At 34.8% G+C, this 18338-nt stretch overlaps 1 protein-coding gene across 16 annotated transcripts in view; it reads left to right on the forward strand.

The window, feature by feature from the left end:
* CDH18 (cadherin 18) overlaps positions 1–18338 on the forward strand; it is a 491833-nt gene that overhangs the window by 465355 nt on the left and 8140 nt on the right. For 15 of the 16 annotated variants that reach the window (XM_074545340.1, XM_074545332.1, XM_074545380.1 and 12 more), the window contains 3 exons: positions 832–953; positions 7426–7543; positions 17908–18159. In XM_074545340.1, coding sequence (XP_074401441.1) covers positions 832–953; positions 7426–7543; positions 17908–18159 — 492 coding nt within the window. Of the gene's footprint in view, positions 1–831; positions 954–7425; positions 7544–11971; positions 12094–17907; positions 18160–18338 lie in introns of those variants that run through there. The other variant, XM_026791754.2, reaches the window with a different exon arrangement.

Consider the following 18338-nt stretch of genomic DNA (forward strand, 5'->3'; position numbering starts at 1 on the left):
GTTTAAATACATAATTCTTTCAACAAAATAAAATTACCTTAGTACTTGGAAGTAAGAACAAGGGTATTATGGACTGAAAGAAATTATGAGGTGGTGGTGATTTTTTTTCATTTTCTCATGGAAACTGTATTCTTTTTGAAAGGATTCTAGTTATTGTGCTTTTTTGAGGGTGTAATCTTTCTGAGAGCGAGCTGCCATGAAAGTACAAATCATAGCCTTAGGCATTGGTACTTAAATATTGTTTTCTTTGTGCCAAAACCAGACTCACTTCTGCTGAACTTTCTTTCTTTTCTTCTGCTAAAGCCACACTTACTAACTACTGTGTGAAATGTCATAGCAACTTGTGAGAAACCAGAACTCAGTTTTAGGGAAAGTTTATATATGCCTATGTGTTTTTTTATTATATTTGCATTTTACTTTCTAAACCCTTTAAGAACCTGTGAAAAAGAAAAATGCTCTCATATTATTTGCATTAGACTTAATTCAATACTATGAGGACAGTTAAACATTAATTACCAAGAAATTGATTATTTTTCACCATAAAGTGCAACAGTATGAGTCCAACAGCTTCCTCCCACTTCATTTCCAGAGTAGCTTGTATTTGATTTAAGTGACTTGACTCATGCCATACTTCCCACTCATTTTAATTGCTATTTTTTCAAAACAGTTAATGAAGTGCAAAAAACATGCTATATTATGTTGTTACCTAAATTTCTGTAGATGCATCAAGTTTTTATTTAGTTATTGTTTTAATAAACCACTTTCAAATTGAGGATTACATGCAATATTGAGTATTATAAAAGACTTAATACCATCCTATGTGTTTTGCAGACAATCCTGAGCTAGTGAGCCATGTTCCAGTTGGTGTTAGAATTCTGGATGTCAATGACAATCCTCCCGAGCTTGCCAGAGATTATGATGTAGTCGTCTGTGAAAATTCAAAGCCTGGTCAGGTAACTAGCACAGCTATATTTCTTCCAGTGATAAAGAAGAATTGCTTTGTTAATGTCACATATGTCAGAAGTTTGGAAAATGTCATAACACTTTCTGATTTTACTTTAACATTTTGTACTTGATTGAAATTTTAATTGTATGAGGCAAAAGGGAGAAAATGTTGGCATTTGTTCAATATCTCTTTCTTGTTGCTGCAAAAAAAAAAATACTCAAGCTATCTTCTGTAAAGACAGGTAAAACTTTAATCCTGTCAGATAAGATATAGAATTTGACAAGCCACTATCCTGAACAAAGTGAATAAAGCAGATTTAACATCTCTCATCCAAGTGCCACACAGTAGTAATGTTTCAAATGCAGCTCACTGAAATGGCTGGTGAGCATGGCTCACATCCTCACTCTTTGCTTGTTGGTTGCCCTTGTCTATAAAGGGTTGTTACACAAAAGATCTTGAATGGGTTTTCACAACTATGAGGATGGGGAGGGCCAGAACTGCCACTGAATAGCTGAATCACACTCCAACCACTGCTCCTCTGATTGATGCACGTCATTGCAGCCCAGGGTTTGAGTTTTGCAAAGTGCTTTTCCTTTTCTGCATAGACTCTTACCCACAGCACTGTGCTTGTTTTGCATTATTGCACAGGTTGTATGTTTCAATTATGAGCTGATATGTTTCCTAAGGAATGTGTTACTAGTAATAGCATTATTTTCATCAAATCCTTAAAAAGAGTGTACACAAATGCATAGTGACATATTTCTGTTTTTAAAGCTGAGACTATAAAAATGCCATGCATCATCTGACTGTAGCCTGATCAAAGTTATCTTCACCAGCAGCCAAAAACTGGCACCTAAAGCACAATATAAGAAAAGACCAAGTGTGTTTGATATTTACCACAAATTCTTCCCTGGTATGAGACCATTTGCAGGTCGTTTCCTGATCTAAATACGGTTTGTGTATTTTTAATAGTTCTTTAATAACCATCTCATATGAACCTGTCAAACTTTTTCTACAAAAAGACATAAATTTTTGGAGTCTGCTGCTTCATGCACCTAGAAATATTGTAGTTTAATTGCATGCTTCAATAAGACCTGACTTTTTTTTTTTTTAAATCTTTCCATACTGTCTTCAATCAATATTTACCAGTTCTCTTGGGAGAGAAAGAGGGAGTGTAGTTGATCTCTATTTATTATCACTGTGACATGCATAAATCTCTAGTATGTTGTCCCTTAGCTGTCTCTTGTCCAGACTGAGTTAATCCGACTTAGCTGGGGCAATCGGTCATAAAGCCCTCCCAGACTTTTCATCATTAATCTTTTCCTCCTCTAAAATTTCTTCAATTTTTATCTATTCACCTTGAGATAGAATCAAGATTCAAGATGCAGGTATGCAGTGGTTTAAAATTCTTATAATATTTCATTCTTCATAGTATATGATAATCTTTGCTTTGATCTTTAGTATTTTCAACACAATTTCTAAGAATTACTTTGCTTTTTAACCACTAGTAAGCATGGAATGCACAAAAGCATGCCTGCCATAGCACCAATATCATTAAAGGCAATAGTCAGATCAGAGATCACCATCATGTGTGTGAAGTTGACTTTATGTTATGTAAAATGAATTTCCTCTGTCTTTGTATTGCCTGGCTACTTGGTGTTGCAAGGTCTTTAATGTCATCCCTTCTTCTTTTCTTCTCTGAACAATTCAATATCATGAGTAGATTTGGTGGGCTGATAATCACACTCTTTTTAAAAAGACATTTATTATTGATCACTGATCAACAAGTGGCCCAGCGTAAGGAGGAAGTCACTGTGGCTTTCTCTCCTTGTGTAATATGCAATTTGCAGAAGAGATCCTATTTCCTGTCTTCAGAGCCATTACAAGTGCAAGAACCTTCCGTCTTATCTAATGATTGCATAGTGTTCTTCAGTGCTCTTATTGAGACACTGGAAAATCCAAGTATGTCTGTCTGTCAACTGAATATCTCTTATTAAATGCTTACTAAATTAAAAATAATGTTCTGAAAACTTCAAATAAATGAAAATATAGAATAATTAGAACTTGCAAAAAACTAATGCAAGAAAAAAAATCTATTTTAAGCATTAGTTGCAACTGATTCAACTTTTCCTGATATTTTAAAAAATAAATTATTAAACAATAAATATTAAATTCTTTTAATAAATAATAAGGTAAATTATGCAAATCTGAAGCTATCTCAGAAATGTTTTTTGCTGGGGATGCTGGGGCTGTTGTTGCTGGTAAATAGCTACTGTTTTGTAGCAAAATTTTAATTCTCCAATAGTAGTTTTACAAATGATAATTTATGGGCAAGATCTTTGAGAGATACAATAACATTTGCTCACTGTTTGGGCCAGCCTTGTGCTTTTCCCTGAGCTACTGTTGCATGTCTGAATGACCACTGACCTCTGCCACACTGCAATTTAACACCTGAGATTAGTGCTGCAGGGACTCTGCAAGCTGTAGTTTAATACCAAAGGCTGGACCAGCTTCATGTTGTATTCTTCAACTCACAGGGCTCCTTCACATGTGTGTAATGACAGATTTTTTATTTGCATTTCACAACAAGGTTTCAGAAAAATTGTAACACTAAACGAAAGCCAAAACCAAGCCCAAAAGTACGTGTCTTGCTCAGATGTTACAATCTAATCTAAGGAAAAAAACCAAAAAAATATAATAGTGTTCAAAAATATTAGGGAGAGGCAAATAAACTGTTGCAGAAGAAGAAAAGTGTTCCATATGCTATAAAGGGCTCCCAGTTGGGTGGCTCTGAATCACTGAAAAGGCAGTATAACTTTGAGTTATCCATCATCCTGTGAGAATGTTTCATAAGATTTATTCCTAAATAACAAATGTGGTTCTTCTAGGGACATCTGCTTGACTTGGGCTTCCATGTTGCACTGTCCTGTAAGATCCACTATTTCTTTCCTCAGCACATCTATTTTGAAATTTTTATGTATGAGATAAACTAACCTGTAAATAGTCATTGAAGAACTTTTTGGTTTTGCTTATTTATTATCAAAATACCTTTTTATGGAGTGAATTCACAGTATCATCTAATCGCAGAGCCTGTCTCCTGCTTTTTCCACTCCACTGCTCTGTTATTTGGAAAAAAAAAAAAGCTTCAACTTTTTAATGCTTAAGCCTTAAATCTAAACGACCAAACCTAAGGCATGTCAAAAGGAGGAGGCAATAATTTCCAGGCTGAAGTGACAGCTTTGGTCACTTTGTAATCATATAGGTGAGAAGGGAGACTCAGCATCTGCAACAGATTCCTAGTGAATCTTGGTTGATATTATATATTAAAGTAGACAAAGTAGTTGTGATTTGACCTTAGATGACATTCAGACTTGGAGAATACTGACTTCTCGACATATACTGATTTTGTGATTGACTGTGAAATTTAGCCAATGTAGGAAAATGACATTTTGCCATCTTCTAAAAAGGAAATCAATGTTACTTGGCAAGGAATGCTTCTGCTATGTTTGTCATGTGTATATTTGCTTGTTTATTGATTCAATTTTAAAATGATTCTGAGTAGAATTTAACACCTGCTCTCTGTCTTCTTCAATTAGCTCTCCTCAGTTCTTGAAATTCTCTTTTCTCATCATGTCTTGCCTTTAAAAAAATATCATGACCCTTCAGTTTCATCCTATCAGTGTTGTCAGCTGGGCTTAAATGAAGCTGAGATTACGTTTTTCATTTTAATCAGGCTTGGCATGGTAAATGTTAAGGTCTGCTAATAGGCTATTAAGTACTTGGCCAATTAATTAGAAAAGGGTTAATAGTACATTTGGGTGTCAAGATGACGTGTACTTTTGTTTCTCACTGGTGAATGAATGTCTTGGATATATTTTCTGAAAATGTGTGAAGTTCTTGTTTAAAAACAGGCCTCTAAAAATGCTTTGACCTATCCTAGTAAACATGAAATATTTATTTTCTAGGTGAAAAAGCAAAACTTTTATACTATGTGGTGCTATACTTTTTACATATATTCATGAATTCAGGGAATGCTTGTATTTACATATGTGAAATCAGGGAATATAGACAGTATATTTTGAGTTATAAAGTTTGTCTTAAAACCAAATAATTTTTACACAAGTCATGTGTCACTGACTCCTTGATCAAAGGTATTTTTGTTGCAGAATGGCATGCTCTTCAAGCAGCATTCTGTAAAATGTCACTGAATGTTTTATGTAGCATAGGGCAACAGGATGAAAATTTATCCACCATGCTGTCAAATAAAAGCTGAAGCTGCATGGCAAATTGACTTATATTTCACTGAGAAACAACACTGGGGATTTACAAAAAATATTTAACAAAACAATATTTGTTTTTCTTACGGCCCTACCTGAAGTTTTTACAGATGTGTATGACATTTAATGACATGTTTAGTATTTGAATAATAACAGAAATAGATTATTTTGAACATAGTGTTCCATCACCCCTTTTTTTGCCTTGCTGTGCCAAATATCATTTCAACATTATGAACTAAATATATATAGCTAAGAAAATCTTATCTTTCTGGTTTTACATGATAGTTTTACTAACAATAGTGCCACCTTTGCAAAATTCAGTAGTGAAAAATTAGCTTTTGCCAAAATTTTCAATCAGTATTGTCATGACTTAGGTAAAAGTCATATGCATGCTTATAGATATTTCAGATTTTTTTCAGATTGGTTTCACTTTGCTCTACTTCACCAAAAATATTATGACAAACTAGTAAAATATTATTGGCAACCATCATAAGTACTGTTAATTGGTCTCAGATGTGTATAGTCAATGCAATGTACTTTATTCTATACAGTAAATGGAGTAGGCATTGTACCCTATTGAGTTGTCATGGTTTAATCCCAGCTGAAAACTCCTCCCCACACTCACTCACTCCCCCACCAGTGGGACGGGGAAGAGAATCAGGAAAGTAGAAGTGAGAGACCTTGTGGGTGGATATAAATCCAGTGTAATGGGTATAGTCAAAGCTGCACATGCAAACAAAGAAAACCAAGGAAATGACCACTTCCCATGGGCAGGCAGGTGTTCAGCCATCTCTGGAAGAGCAGAGCAGCATCATGTGCAGTAACGCTGACTTTAGAAGGCAAATACCATCACTACAAACATCCCCTCCTTCCTTCTTCTTCCCCCAGCTTCATAAGTCAGCATGACATCATATGGTATGGAAAATCCATTTGTTCACTTGGGGTCAGCTGTCCTGGCTGTGCCCCCTCACAACTTTTCCTGCACCCCCAGCCCCTGCTGGTGAGGCCCTACAAGAAAGAGAAAAGACCTTCATGCTGTGCAAGCCCTGCTCAGCACTGACAGAAACATCTCTGTGTTATCAACGCGTTTTCCAGCACAAATTAAAACCACAGCCTCATACCAGCTACTGTGAAGAAAATTGGCTGTACCCCAGCCCAAACCAGAACATGGTTTAAAAAAATAAATTTGTTTTGCTTCTCTTACGTGAATGAAGGTAGAGATTTCTGTGGTGTCTTTCAGTTTTAAAACAGACCAAGCCACTGGAGTCTGTGCTGGGTATGTTTCAGGTTCAGTCCAGACAGACTAGCTGAACATTGAACAGAAAAATTCTTATGAAAAGAGCACTTTCCCTCCCCACTTTTATGTTTCCCTCAGGATATCTATCAGCTCTGTGCAGCAGTCTGTGTGGGCTTCACTGCCTATATCACAGGAACAACTTTTATTGGATTCCACTTTAGCACTTGAGTTTCAAAACCCAGCATGAAAATGAAAGTTGAGGTAGAAATACTGTTTGGTCCCACATTCCTAGAACTTAGATCAATTTTAGTTGAAAGTAAATTTAAAACACCACCGGGGCTTTCGAAGGCAAAGGTCCTACCTTTCAAAAATACCTCTCTCAGACATGGTTCTGGCTACATCTAGTTCTGTTGCTTTTGGGCAGACTAAACTAAAACCAGGAGTGGCTTCTCTTCTTCCTGTTCTGTTCTCTGGCAATTTAAAACTGATTCTTAACAGGAAATTTTAAGCAGAGATATGGTTAGCAGAAATATTTTAGTTGTTTTTCCTTACCAATATTGAAGAACATCCAATTATTAGGACAGCAGTCAGATGACACTTCACACAGACCATTCCAGTTCAGCCTCTATTTTGGCTCCATGAAAACAGATATTTAGCTAAAACTGTAATTCAGGAAGTCAGCAGGATACAATGCAGATGGTGATAATCTCTACACCCGGTCCTGACTGTATCAAAAGATCAGAAAATATGATTCCTTTAGATGCTTTTACCTGGCTCTGAAGTGTGGTTTCTGAAATATTTCCTGCTAGAGAAATCAAGTTAATGACCCAGTCACTTCATCTGTTGAATTCAGCAGCAGTCAAGTAGAAAATTAAAATAAGGTAAACTTGAGCATCCTGCTGAAGTCAGGCAGTACGTGGGTCAAGTTCAAATTTCAACACATTCACTGCTAATTTTTATTTCAGGTAATTCAGACTATCACTGCTACTGACAAAGATAACTCCGCAAATGGCGCAAGATTGCATTTTTCTCTTGATGAAGGGCTTTCTTTGAATCCCAACTTTACTCTAAGGAACAATGAAGGTAAATCAAATACATAAATCTCAAAGAAATGGGCTTTTGTTTTGTCTGGGCTGTCTGAATTGAACAGAACAATTTCCATGCATTTCCTTACAGAAACAGAAAACTGTAACATGTCATCACTGAGCTGTTGGATATCAAGGACATGTGTACACAATATTTTGAAAACTATGAATAATAATATATTGCATTTTGTATTTATATTCTACTTTATTTTAGCATTTATACCTCATACTTTCAAGAAAGCTTTTGAAAAGTAGATTAATGAAAAATATGTACATTTGTTCTGCTTTTAGGTGAATAGCACTGATCGGGTACTGTCAAGGTTATTGCTAATTATTGCTTAAAGGAGAAAAAAAATTAAGGGGCATAAAAATTGGAATTCATGCTTACTTTTACAGATATGACATCAAGAGCAGGTCCTTCTGTGGTCCCTGGATGGTAGTCTATTTCTTCATGCCTTCCTAAGAAACTGTTCCTAAACATTGGAATCAGAAATTCATAGCAGGTAGTCCCAGAGGGAAAACAGCCCTCAGAGTCTCCCAAACAAGTGTTTCTGAACATTTCTTGAGTGAAAAATTGTCTAACCTCCAAAACCCAAACTAATTCAGCCTTGCTCTTGATCAAGTATTGCCTTGTGATCTCCACTTTGCAACCTGATGAAAATAAGAGTAAAGTTTAAATGTTTGTCTAAATTTTCCTCCTGATATTTTGTGTGTGTGTATTGTGGGGCTTTCTTTGTATGCCTATGTGGAAGTGTATTGGATTTGCCTTGTTTTACAGTTATGTATTTGGAGTACTGCTGTGGAATACATTCTGAGATCTTACAGATCACTAGTCCTCTGTAATGCATTAGCACCATCATTGTTATATTTGGTACATACAGTGATATTGAAACAACTCTTTACAGAATTTTTTATCTGTTTATAAAACCAATCAGGGAAGGAGATTGACTAATCTGCCTAAAGAATTTGTTCCAATGTTTAACTATACTTACAGAAGAAAAAGAATAATGCTATTTATTTGGCATATAAAAATGGATTTCATATTCAAGTTCCAAAACAGATCAATAAATATATATCAATATTAAGAAACAATCATAAATATTGAAGGGATAAATAATATATTAAAACTTTTCCCTAAGTAAGACACCAGCACTTTCCCAGATTAATATATCTGGGAATATAATATAATAATAATATATTGTGATGGAACATTATAGAAAAAGCCATACTCTTATTCCTGAAATGATGGAGGGGTACTAAAATATATCTGTATTTTAATCTGTGTTTTCAATAAACTCCTTGAGTATTAGACTGTGTTCTCATGCGAAAGACCATGTGCATGTTCATTTCAATGCAAGATATTTATACGAAGAAGTCTTTTTGAATAGCTCTTCTAAAACTGCCGTTTGTGACAAAGTAGATATTTTATAGTTTTGAACATATTTAAAGCTGGGTCTGTATTATGTCTGTTCATTGCTACATAAATTATTGAACTACACAGATTTATAAGAAGACATGAACTTCCAACAAATATTTGATGCAGCAATGTCATATTTTGGATAGAAATATTCCACTTTGGATAAAAGCATCACTTGCTTCCAGGTTTTTTTTTGGTTTTTTTTTTTTTTTTTGTTTTTTGTTTTGGTTTTTTTTTTTTTTTTTATTTTTACTTTCCCAAGATTATCGAGAAATTACTTAGCAATCAACAGAAAGCGGTGTTTGGACTACCCTAAATTGGATTTTATGGGGATGGGGGGGGTAGAGGAAGGAACAGAAAAAGATGTCTATTAAGACAAAAGCCTATTGTGCATTGTGTTTTTATTTCACCTAAGGAAGTATAAAATCATGCACTGCTTACAGTATCTTGCACCAACATTCTTACACATACAGAGACTCCAAAATGCAACTTTCCAAATTGGCCATATAATTAAAAAATGGCTTTTTAACTCAAAACATAACAAGAAATTTATCTTAAAAGTAAATACATAATTATGTTTTGCTTGGAACAAGGCAATTTGAATCTATTGTTTAAACACTGTCTTTTATTGGGACCTTTTCTTTGTGACACAATCTATACATAAAATAGTAGTGAAATACCAATGAAGTACATGCAGCTGTCTAGCATTTACAGCTTCCATATTTCTCATCTACTTCTATTCACAAACAGAATTTCTGTGCTTTCTATTATAGGAAATAGCAGAAAGAAGGTGGGCAGGAAAGGCATTTCTTATGTCTGTGACAAGTTTGCACTTTTGAAAACTCATGTTTTTGAGCATCTGGCATTAAAAATAATCAGAATACTCTGAACAGAAGACAGCTGCTCTGGATTTCCAAATTATATAAAGGCTGGTTTTTATGGAGGGTTTTATTTGTTTGTTTATTATGTTTTTTAAAGAAAAAAACCTACAAAAATTGCCTTAAGAAAAATTTTTTATACTGCTTTGTAGAATGATAAAACCCAATTTCTTGTTTTCACATAGAAAATGGTGGTTAGTAGTAGCTGTATCTGTCTCTTCAAAACTATATTTCTCTTGCAGTCACCTTCTAATTCATCCTAAGTCATTCATTCTACGTCATCCTCTTCTTTTATTTCTTCAGAAAAAGGGCTTAATTTCATAAAAATATCAATAGACATTTTTGCCCCTTTGTTTTCATAACCCAAAACAACAGTTTTGTTCTTGAACCCTAAATACACTTTTTCATGAATTTACGACTATTCATTTCTTATCAGTATACTCCACAGCAGTGCACTGGATCTTAAAATATTTATGCTTATATCTGTGCACTTTGACTGAAATCTAGGGCTTGTACAAGCAGAAAATTCTCTAGTTTATTCCTATCTACCTGTATAGACTGCAGCAATATACAATCCCAGCATGTCTTTGATTCAGCTCAATAATCTTCTATGCCTTCAGCAAACTTAATAGGTATTAAACCCTCAGTCCCTGTAATTGATCATTTGACCAGTTAAGCTTTTATCTCTTGGCCTGAACTTGTGCATTTTCTAAATGAAAATCTCCACAATATGAAATCTCTGTTTGTGGAATATTCACCCTCATAATGCAGAGTTTAAAACCCTCAGGGAAATGTAGGTCAGGATGGAGTGACAGGGCTATACCAAATATAACATCCAGCAAAATTAAGAGTTCCTTGGATCCCCTTCTGTATTCTGCTTGTGCTACAATTTTCATTTGAAAGAAAAAAAAAAGGAAAATACAGAATATAATAGTTTTTTCTCTACTGTATTCTTAAGGTACAAGAGATTCTTTGTTGCTCTTTAGGTTTTATTCCATACTTGAAAAGTAATGTTCAGAGAGAGTAAAGGCTTACAAGTACGAACAAGAGGACAGACAACAAAATGATGCAGTATCTGTGTTCATGTAAACAAGGCAGAACAAGAGCTGGAATAGAATTTCTTTGTTATGATAAGAAAATGTTTTAAGATGTAATAATTTTCTGCAGCTTTAGAGAGCAAACCCACAGAGGAAGCCTTTCTTTTTTGTTTGAGAATTGTACTTATGAAGTTCTTTTAATGAAAACAGGTTTCTTTGCAATTTATTTTGCCTACAAAATGGTTACAATTTCTATTAAACCTGAAAAGCCAAGTACTTTTTCTGCTGTGCTTTTATATTGTAAATCAGATTCTACATAACTCATTTAATTGTTGTCTGTGTTGTTCTCACTTCCTTTTTTAGGATATTGTCATTGATAATTTTTTAATCCTTTTTCTAATATCATGAACTTATATTTTTTGCATAATCAGAAATATCTACTTTTGCATATCCCATTAAAAACTTTCCATAACTATATGGGGCTAAAACCATTTTCTATTTGGAAATCAGAATAAAGGCAACAGAAGTTCTTCCCAATAGATCAATTTCTATGAATTCTAGAATTGTACTTTTTTTTTTTTCTTGTCCTAAAAATAATAATATTTTTCCAGATACCTAAGGAATTGTGGATATATTTGTTTTTTTCTTTTTTTTTGTCTGATGGAAAATGCATATGAAATATTATTGTTATCATATTTCCAAGCATGAATATGTAGAGTAACTTCTCTTTCAGAACTTACATAATAATTTTCAAGAGATGAAAAAAGATTGAACCCTCAGAGAACAGTTCACTTAAAACATTTAATAAATTTTTGACTGTGAAGCACTGTTTTGCTGGTGCTAATTTTTTTAATCACAAGATATACAATTTGCCATGGATGCTTAGTGGCATTGTAAATTTCCTAGACAAGAAGGGTTAATGCAGATAATGGACACATTTACCCAACACTGCCAGTGAGATCTGTGCATTCTCTTACGTCAATAAATTGAGATTGCTGACTTCTGATAGCAGTCTAAGTTTAGCTTACTTTCAATGAAGAACACCTCCCTAGAGAATGCTTAGCATTTGTTTTCCTCTTCTTTTATTTCTTCAGGACAAAGGTTTCATATCACAAAAGCATTTGCAATTTATTTTCCCCCTCTGCCCATTTATCTCAAAGATCTGGCCCTTTGATTATTGCCCAGTGATGGAGAATATTCTGGAATTGGAAAAAAGGTACGCCATTTTTCTCATACTATAATTCTGGAGATTCAATTTTCTTAATTTTATGTCAGAAGATCCATTAACACCCACAGAAGTGGAGATGTGTTTTTCTGTAAAATTTAGAGCATGATGAGTTCAATGGCATCTGTATAAAATGAAGTTTTTAATGTATTCATCCACCCATGCCTGTGATATATATTAACCTTTCTCCCTGTGTCACAGATCAAAAAATAGTAAAAAAAAAAAAAAAAAAGATCAATTTTACTCATCATTGCTGTTATTTAGAAAGAGAACAGCCTCCAGAGAGTAATTGATTCCATCCCAGTGTGAATTTCTTACAGAATCTTCTCTTTATCACTCTGCCCTTCTTATTTCCTACCATATTGGACAATGTGCCTGTGAATTAACTTCAGAGCTTTGCAAGTTGCAAATGAATATGCCAGATACCAGACCATGGCTTAGTTGTTCTGGAACACCTAAAGTGGCATTTAAAATGGTTGGATTGAAGCCCCCACTTTGCAACCCATCACAAGAGGAAAACGCCCGCATAGTTCTGGCTTTCATTTACATCACAGAGTCGTGCTTGTTCTGGATATGTGATACTGTGAATTACTGCTGACCTTCTGTAAAATATCATCCTGCAGAGAGGACAAGTTGTAACTGGAGAGAAATGATATCTGAGAAGTGCAAAGTTAGCATCACACATGGTGACTGAAGTACAGTCCACAGAAGTACTGTTACTGTAAATGGATTGGGTGTCTGAGTAGGTATTATCACAGAATCAACATATGGAAGTTAAAAAGGAATTCTACCATGATTATAACAGAAAACCAGGAGCAGCTACTCTAGAGGGAAGACATTTTCCCTCTTCAGGCCTCTGAACATCTCTGAAATTTTTTTTTATTTAAAAAAATTTAGCTCTAAGACTGATCATAAAGTTATTTTAGTGCATAGTGTAGAGGATCTGCATTTCTTCTCTGGACTGCAACTTGTTGGTGATTCAAAAACCAACTATAAGCAAATAACTATATTTCAGACCAAAAATTAGTTCTACGTTACTTTTCATTTTTGCTGCCCACTGAACTAAAAACTTACAATAGCTTCATGCCCATTGGCAATGGCTTTGAAGACAGCAAAAGAGAAAAAATATTTACAAGAGCCATCAATAAAGAAATGAAACAGAAATGCATATCATGAAGTTCACATAAACAAATTAACAGCTCCAACTTTAGAAATGTAAGAAATGCAAATCATTCCAATATATCTTCTTTGGTTTTAATTAGTTTATGACTTCTCAGAAAATTTATAGTAGTTGAACTGCTGACACAAGCAGAACTGAAAATTGAAACATGCCTTAAGATATAAACAGGATTTTACTTTTTTTTTCTTTTACCTCCGTTTCTCTTGTGTCTGCATTTAATGTGTAATGTGTCAAAGGAATTCTCAAATTGTGAATAATAAATGAGCATCCTCTGATGCACTCCAGCAGTCAGTTTCCATGGCCTTACCATTGTATCTTTGTTTCCTTGATTTTCCTATGCCCTCATTTCTTTATTTAGCTTAGAAGCTCAATGTAAAAAGGCAGAGATTATGGAAAAAAGACTGTGATAACAGCCTTGTATAGAGTGTACAGCCTGGATTAGTAAACTGTGACATCTTCAGAGTGTGAAGAGTTGCTGTGTTACAGCCCTGTAGCATTTCCCATGGGTAACCTCAAACTCACTTAAGATAAAGCTTAACTTCTAGTTGACATATTTGCAAAGAGCAGCCCAAACAGGAGTAAGTTTAGATCATTAGAAAGTTTAGATCATTAAATGGAGCAATGTATAAAACAGGGTATCAGATAAATATTTATTTCCTTATGTGGGAGTTAATTTTCCTTAGCAGTCAGTCCTGTAATCTCCAGTGAGTCCTGGTTCTTATCATACTCCTCAAGGGTGAAGTTCACCATTTAAATCTATTGAGATAAAAAAATCTTTCCTTCCAGGTCTAGAAGAATGAGATCTGTAGAGCTCCTCATCCTATTGCTATTGCTGCTGTCCTATACGCTTGCCCTCCCCAACTATTTGCTGTATCTTTTTTCAGATACCAAAGAAATTTCTCACTACATAAACCCCTTGGCTCCCTTTCAAACTACTTCTGTTGATATAACTTTTTTCCCCTTTTCAATAAACTCTTTTCTAGGTCATCAGTGTCAGACTCTATACTTGGCTTCCTATAGCTTTTACAGATGGAGAGATTTTTTGTTCTGCAAAAAGCTCTTAAAAGTTACTGTCTTTCTAGCTCTTCTCTCAACACATTTCTATAATGGTTTTTGACACGGAACAAAAGCAATTAAAATTTGAAAGCTCAGAACACCGGCATGTTGGCTGGTTTTCAGGATGCAGTCAATATTGCAGTTTGGCTGCAAGAAACTTTTTTTCTCTCCATTCATTATGTTAGTATACCTTTGCATATGATTATCCTCAAGAATGGAGTTCTGACTAGAGCATCAGAGATATAATCTCTGAGTTATGGCAATATGATTGGCTTTGATAATTATCTGCTATGCTTGATTCTCAGTGACCTTTGGAAAATCAGGCACAGTTTCCTTTCTTGAAAAAATATTAGATATCTCCTTTGTAAAATGTTTTAAGCAATTTAATGAGACAAAAATAGTATGTGAGAGTTCAGATACCTTCCAGTATTTTACTTGTATACTTTATTTGTGTTAAAATTTGTGAAATTTCATGGAAGGAAAAACTTTACACTGTTTCTTTGAAAATGTTTGTCATGGGACATGTTATTACAGAAAGTTATATGTTATATTATATTCTGAGTATTTCATGCAACATCTGTTTCTACAGAAATCTACTTACTACCCAAGAGAATATAAAAAAAAAACTTCACCGTGGAAGTTCTTTTAAATTAAAAATTTTGTACTGGATCCCTTTTTCCTTAATTGTGTCTTATGCCAATATTTCATTGTATCTTATAGGTAGTTGTATAATGTTAAAAGTACAAGAAAAACAATTTAATATTGAATTAAAGAAATACAATTCTGAAAGAGAAAAACGTTTATTTTTTTAAATGTGTATTTATTCTTTACAGTATAAAAATATCAGTTCTTTTTTTGACAAGGCCTTCCTCCCAGATAAGCAAGGTTTAATTATGGCTTTTTTCACATTTTTTCACTCTAACATTGAATTGTATAATTTTCCCATTTCTTCAGATTTTTTTCTCTTCTTTTCTTTTTTCTCTTAACTTTAATATTTTTTCCTCACAATTTTTCTCCCATCTGTCCACATTTACCCTTGTAGCATACATTCTCACATCTCAATGTTCTTTCCTTTACATCTTTGCCAATAGTCTCTGCGCTAAAATTACCACAAGATCCCTGATCAAGAGTCCTCAGTTTTTCTTCATTATGCTCAGTCTCTGATGCTTTTGTTGTCAGCAAGCATTTTCATCACTGCTGCTGGAGCTGTGCACTGCATCATTCACTCTTTTTAAAATTTAATTCACAGGTGACAAGCACAGAGCTCGGCCGTGCACCTCCTCTTGACTCTGTAGAACCCAATGGCTTTATTATCAATGGGTTTTTCTCTTCTGAATTTACAAAATAATGTGAAATTTGTATTGCAGCTCAGCAGCACACTGTTATCATATTGCAAAAAGAATTTACATGCCACAGTGTGTCATGATGCCTGCATGAGGCTATTTAGGAATGCTTAAGGATCTGCAGACTGTTGGAATAATGTTGAGGCAAGAAAAAAACCTGGTGCACTCTTGTCCATACTGCCTGAGAAGGGTCACTGGTGTATGTTAATAACAGTGACTGTGCTTGGGTGTTATGTGAGAGTTCTAGTTGGCCCAGAACAACAAAATGCAAAATATTTTGGGGGCAGGATGCATACCTAACAATTAACTTTGCAATGTTATATCATGGACATTTTATAGTCTTCCACAGCACTATGGTCTTATGTTCTGTCAAAATTTCTCAGATTAAAGAATTATCACCTCATTCTTGTTGCAGTAAGTTTCTGTAACTTGAATGAATATTGCACCCACTCCAAGTGAAAAGAACAACACTTAATGAATTTATAACAAACTCATCCATGCTGGATATTCAATATTTCAAAAATAGGGGGGAGTGTGGAGGTGTGTTGTGGGCGTTTCTTATGTACAGAAGTAGAGCTAAAGAACTTCAGTGCTGAGTTCTTGGTTTATCAGCAATTGTATCATTTCCCAGCTCATATATGTATTTCTTGTGTGAAGCCTGTCACCAAATATATTGTGATATTATGCTGATGTGGGATGATATTGCCAGTTTTTCTAAATGTCACCGTCAAATGCCATGCAAAAGAAAATGTTGGCAAAAGTGGGTTAAAATTAATGTTTTAAAATTTTGCACAGAGCTTGACAGAAAGTATAGCATAAAGAGTAACCACCTGAAACCGATCTTGTATCCAGTTTAAGCAAAAACTTAACTCTTTCATTTAAATATGTGTGCAGCAGTCTAATGGGCAAATATATGCCACACTGGCTATTTTGTTGCACTAGATGTTCACAGAGTTACATGGATTTCATTTTCCATAGATAAAGCTATTTAACAGTGTAGCTACAGTGGTAAGGAAAAATAAGAAATTTTCTTGTTTGTTGGTTTGTAATAGGAAGATGAACCTGGCAGATGTATTCAGTACTTATCACCCTTCTATTATTTGCTAAATATTCCAATCTCATAACCCCACAATTTGAAACCATGTGGCAAGCAATACAAGAAGAAATCTCTTTTCTTCTAAAGTCTCTGCATCTATCAGGCTCCATCTCTCTCTCTCTATAACTGCTTGGGCTTCAAATTCTCACTGTTTCCATTTTTATTTTTTTTTTTTATTTATCTTGGACTTTTTTTCAGAGGCTAGTAATTAAATAGTGGTGGCAACAAACTGAAAATAAATTTTACACATATGAATATTGGCTATAACTATTTATTGCTGCAACATTTCTTCCCCTGCATGCTCTTTATGCCTCTTAATTTCTTGGGCTTGAAGGGACATGTGTGCCTACTTCCTACTCTCCTTGGTGCCTACAAATGCTCTTGCAATATGTGTGTAATAAGCATGAGGTTTTCCTTGTCTATGCCAAATGGATCCATAGGTAACAGAAGGGTGAAAATGTCTTATGTCACGATCTCTACCTTTCTTATTTATCTTTAAACTCTAATAGTTTATAACATGTAATATCCTCTCTTTTTCTCTTCCTTTGCCTTCCCTCTTCCTCCAGACCTCTTCAAAGCACGTGTCTTTGGTCACTGTCCTTTCAGATATTTTCTGAAAACTCACTAAAACTTTTAAACCTTTAATAAATACTAAAACGTGAAAGTCTCATTTTAGTTTTTTACTAAATGAGTTTTAATATTCTACTGAGTGTCAAGAGGATTTTGGATTATGTGTTGTGCAAAAATTTTACAGTAGTTATCCTCATAATTCCAGGTATTCAATTTGACAAGGGTTCATATGCCACCAATGGCATAGCATAGGATGAAAATACTTGCAAATTGGGCCCAAAATGTTTGTCAAAGTTCTCTTGATTCCAATAAAAATACAAGAGTTTTAAGTACTCTTATTTATATAATGTTAGTTACTTTTCAACTCCTCTCCTTTTTTGTCTATTGACCATAAAGGCTTCCTAGCAAATTTTAATTCTACATTGCGCATTTTCATAGATTAGGGCTTGCTGGTTTTTGGAAGCCCCATGCTTCCATTTGATGGGAAACAAACTGTAAATAACTTCTTTTTTTTTCATCTTTTCCTTCACTGAAATGTTGTTCTTGTTTTGATATTGTAGATAATACGGCCAGTATTCTGACCAGACGAAGGAGATACAGTCGAACCACCCAAGATACCTATTACCTCCCTGTTTTGATTTCCGATGGTGGCGTGCCCCCTCTCAGCAGCAGCAGCACCCTCACCATCCGGGTTTGTGCCTGTGAGAGGGACGGACGAGTGAGAACTTGCCATGCTGAAGCTTTCCTCTCCTCGGCTGGCTTGAGCACGGGAGCTTTGATTGCCATCCTGCTCTGCATTGTCATCCTTCTTGGTGAGCCATTTGCAGTTCTAAGTAGTGCTGTCCCTCCAATGCCTCTCGGAATCTGGCGGGGCGCAAGGTTTCAGTATGGCATGCTTTTGGAACAGTGGTTGCCTGGTAGTAGGAGGCAATTAAAAACACAAAGCTGTGATTAGAGGGTAAAGGTTTAGCTAGAGCTCATAGGGGAAAAG

The sequence above is a fragment of the Zonotrichia albicollis genome, chromosome 1 (assembly GCF_047830755.1).
Source record: "Zonotrichia albicollis isolate bZonAlb1 chromosome 1, bZonAlb1.hap1, whole genome shotgun sequence".
Taxonomy (NCBI): domain Eukaryota; kingdom Metazoa; phylum Chordata; class Aves; order Passeriformes; family Passerellidae; genus Zonotrichia; species Zonotrichia albicollis.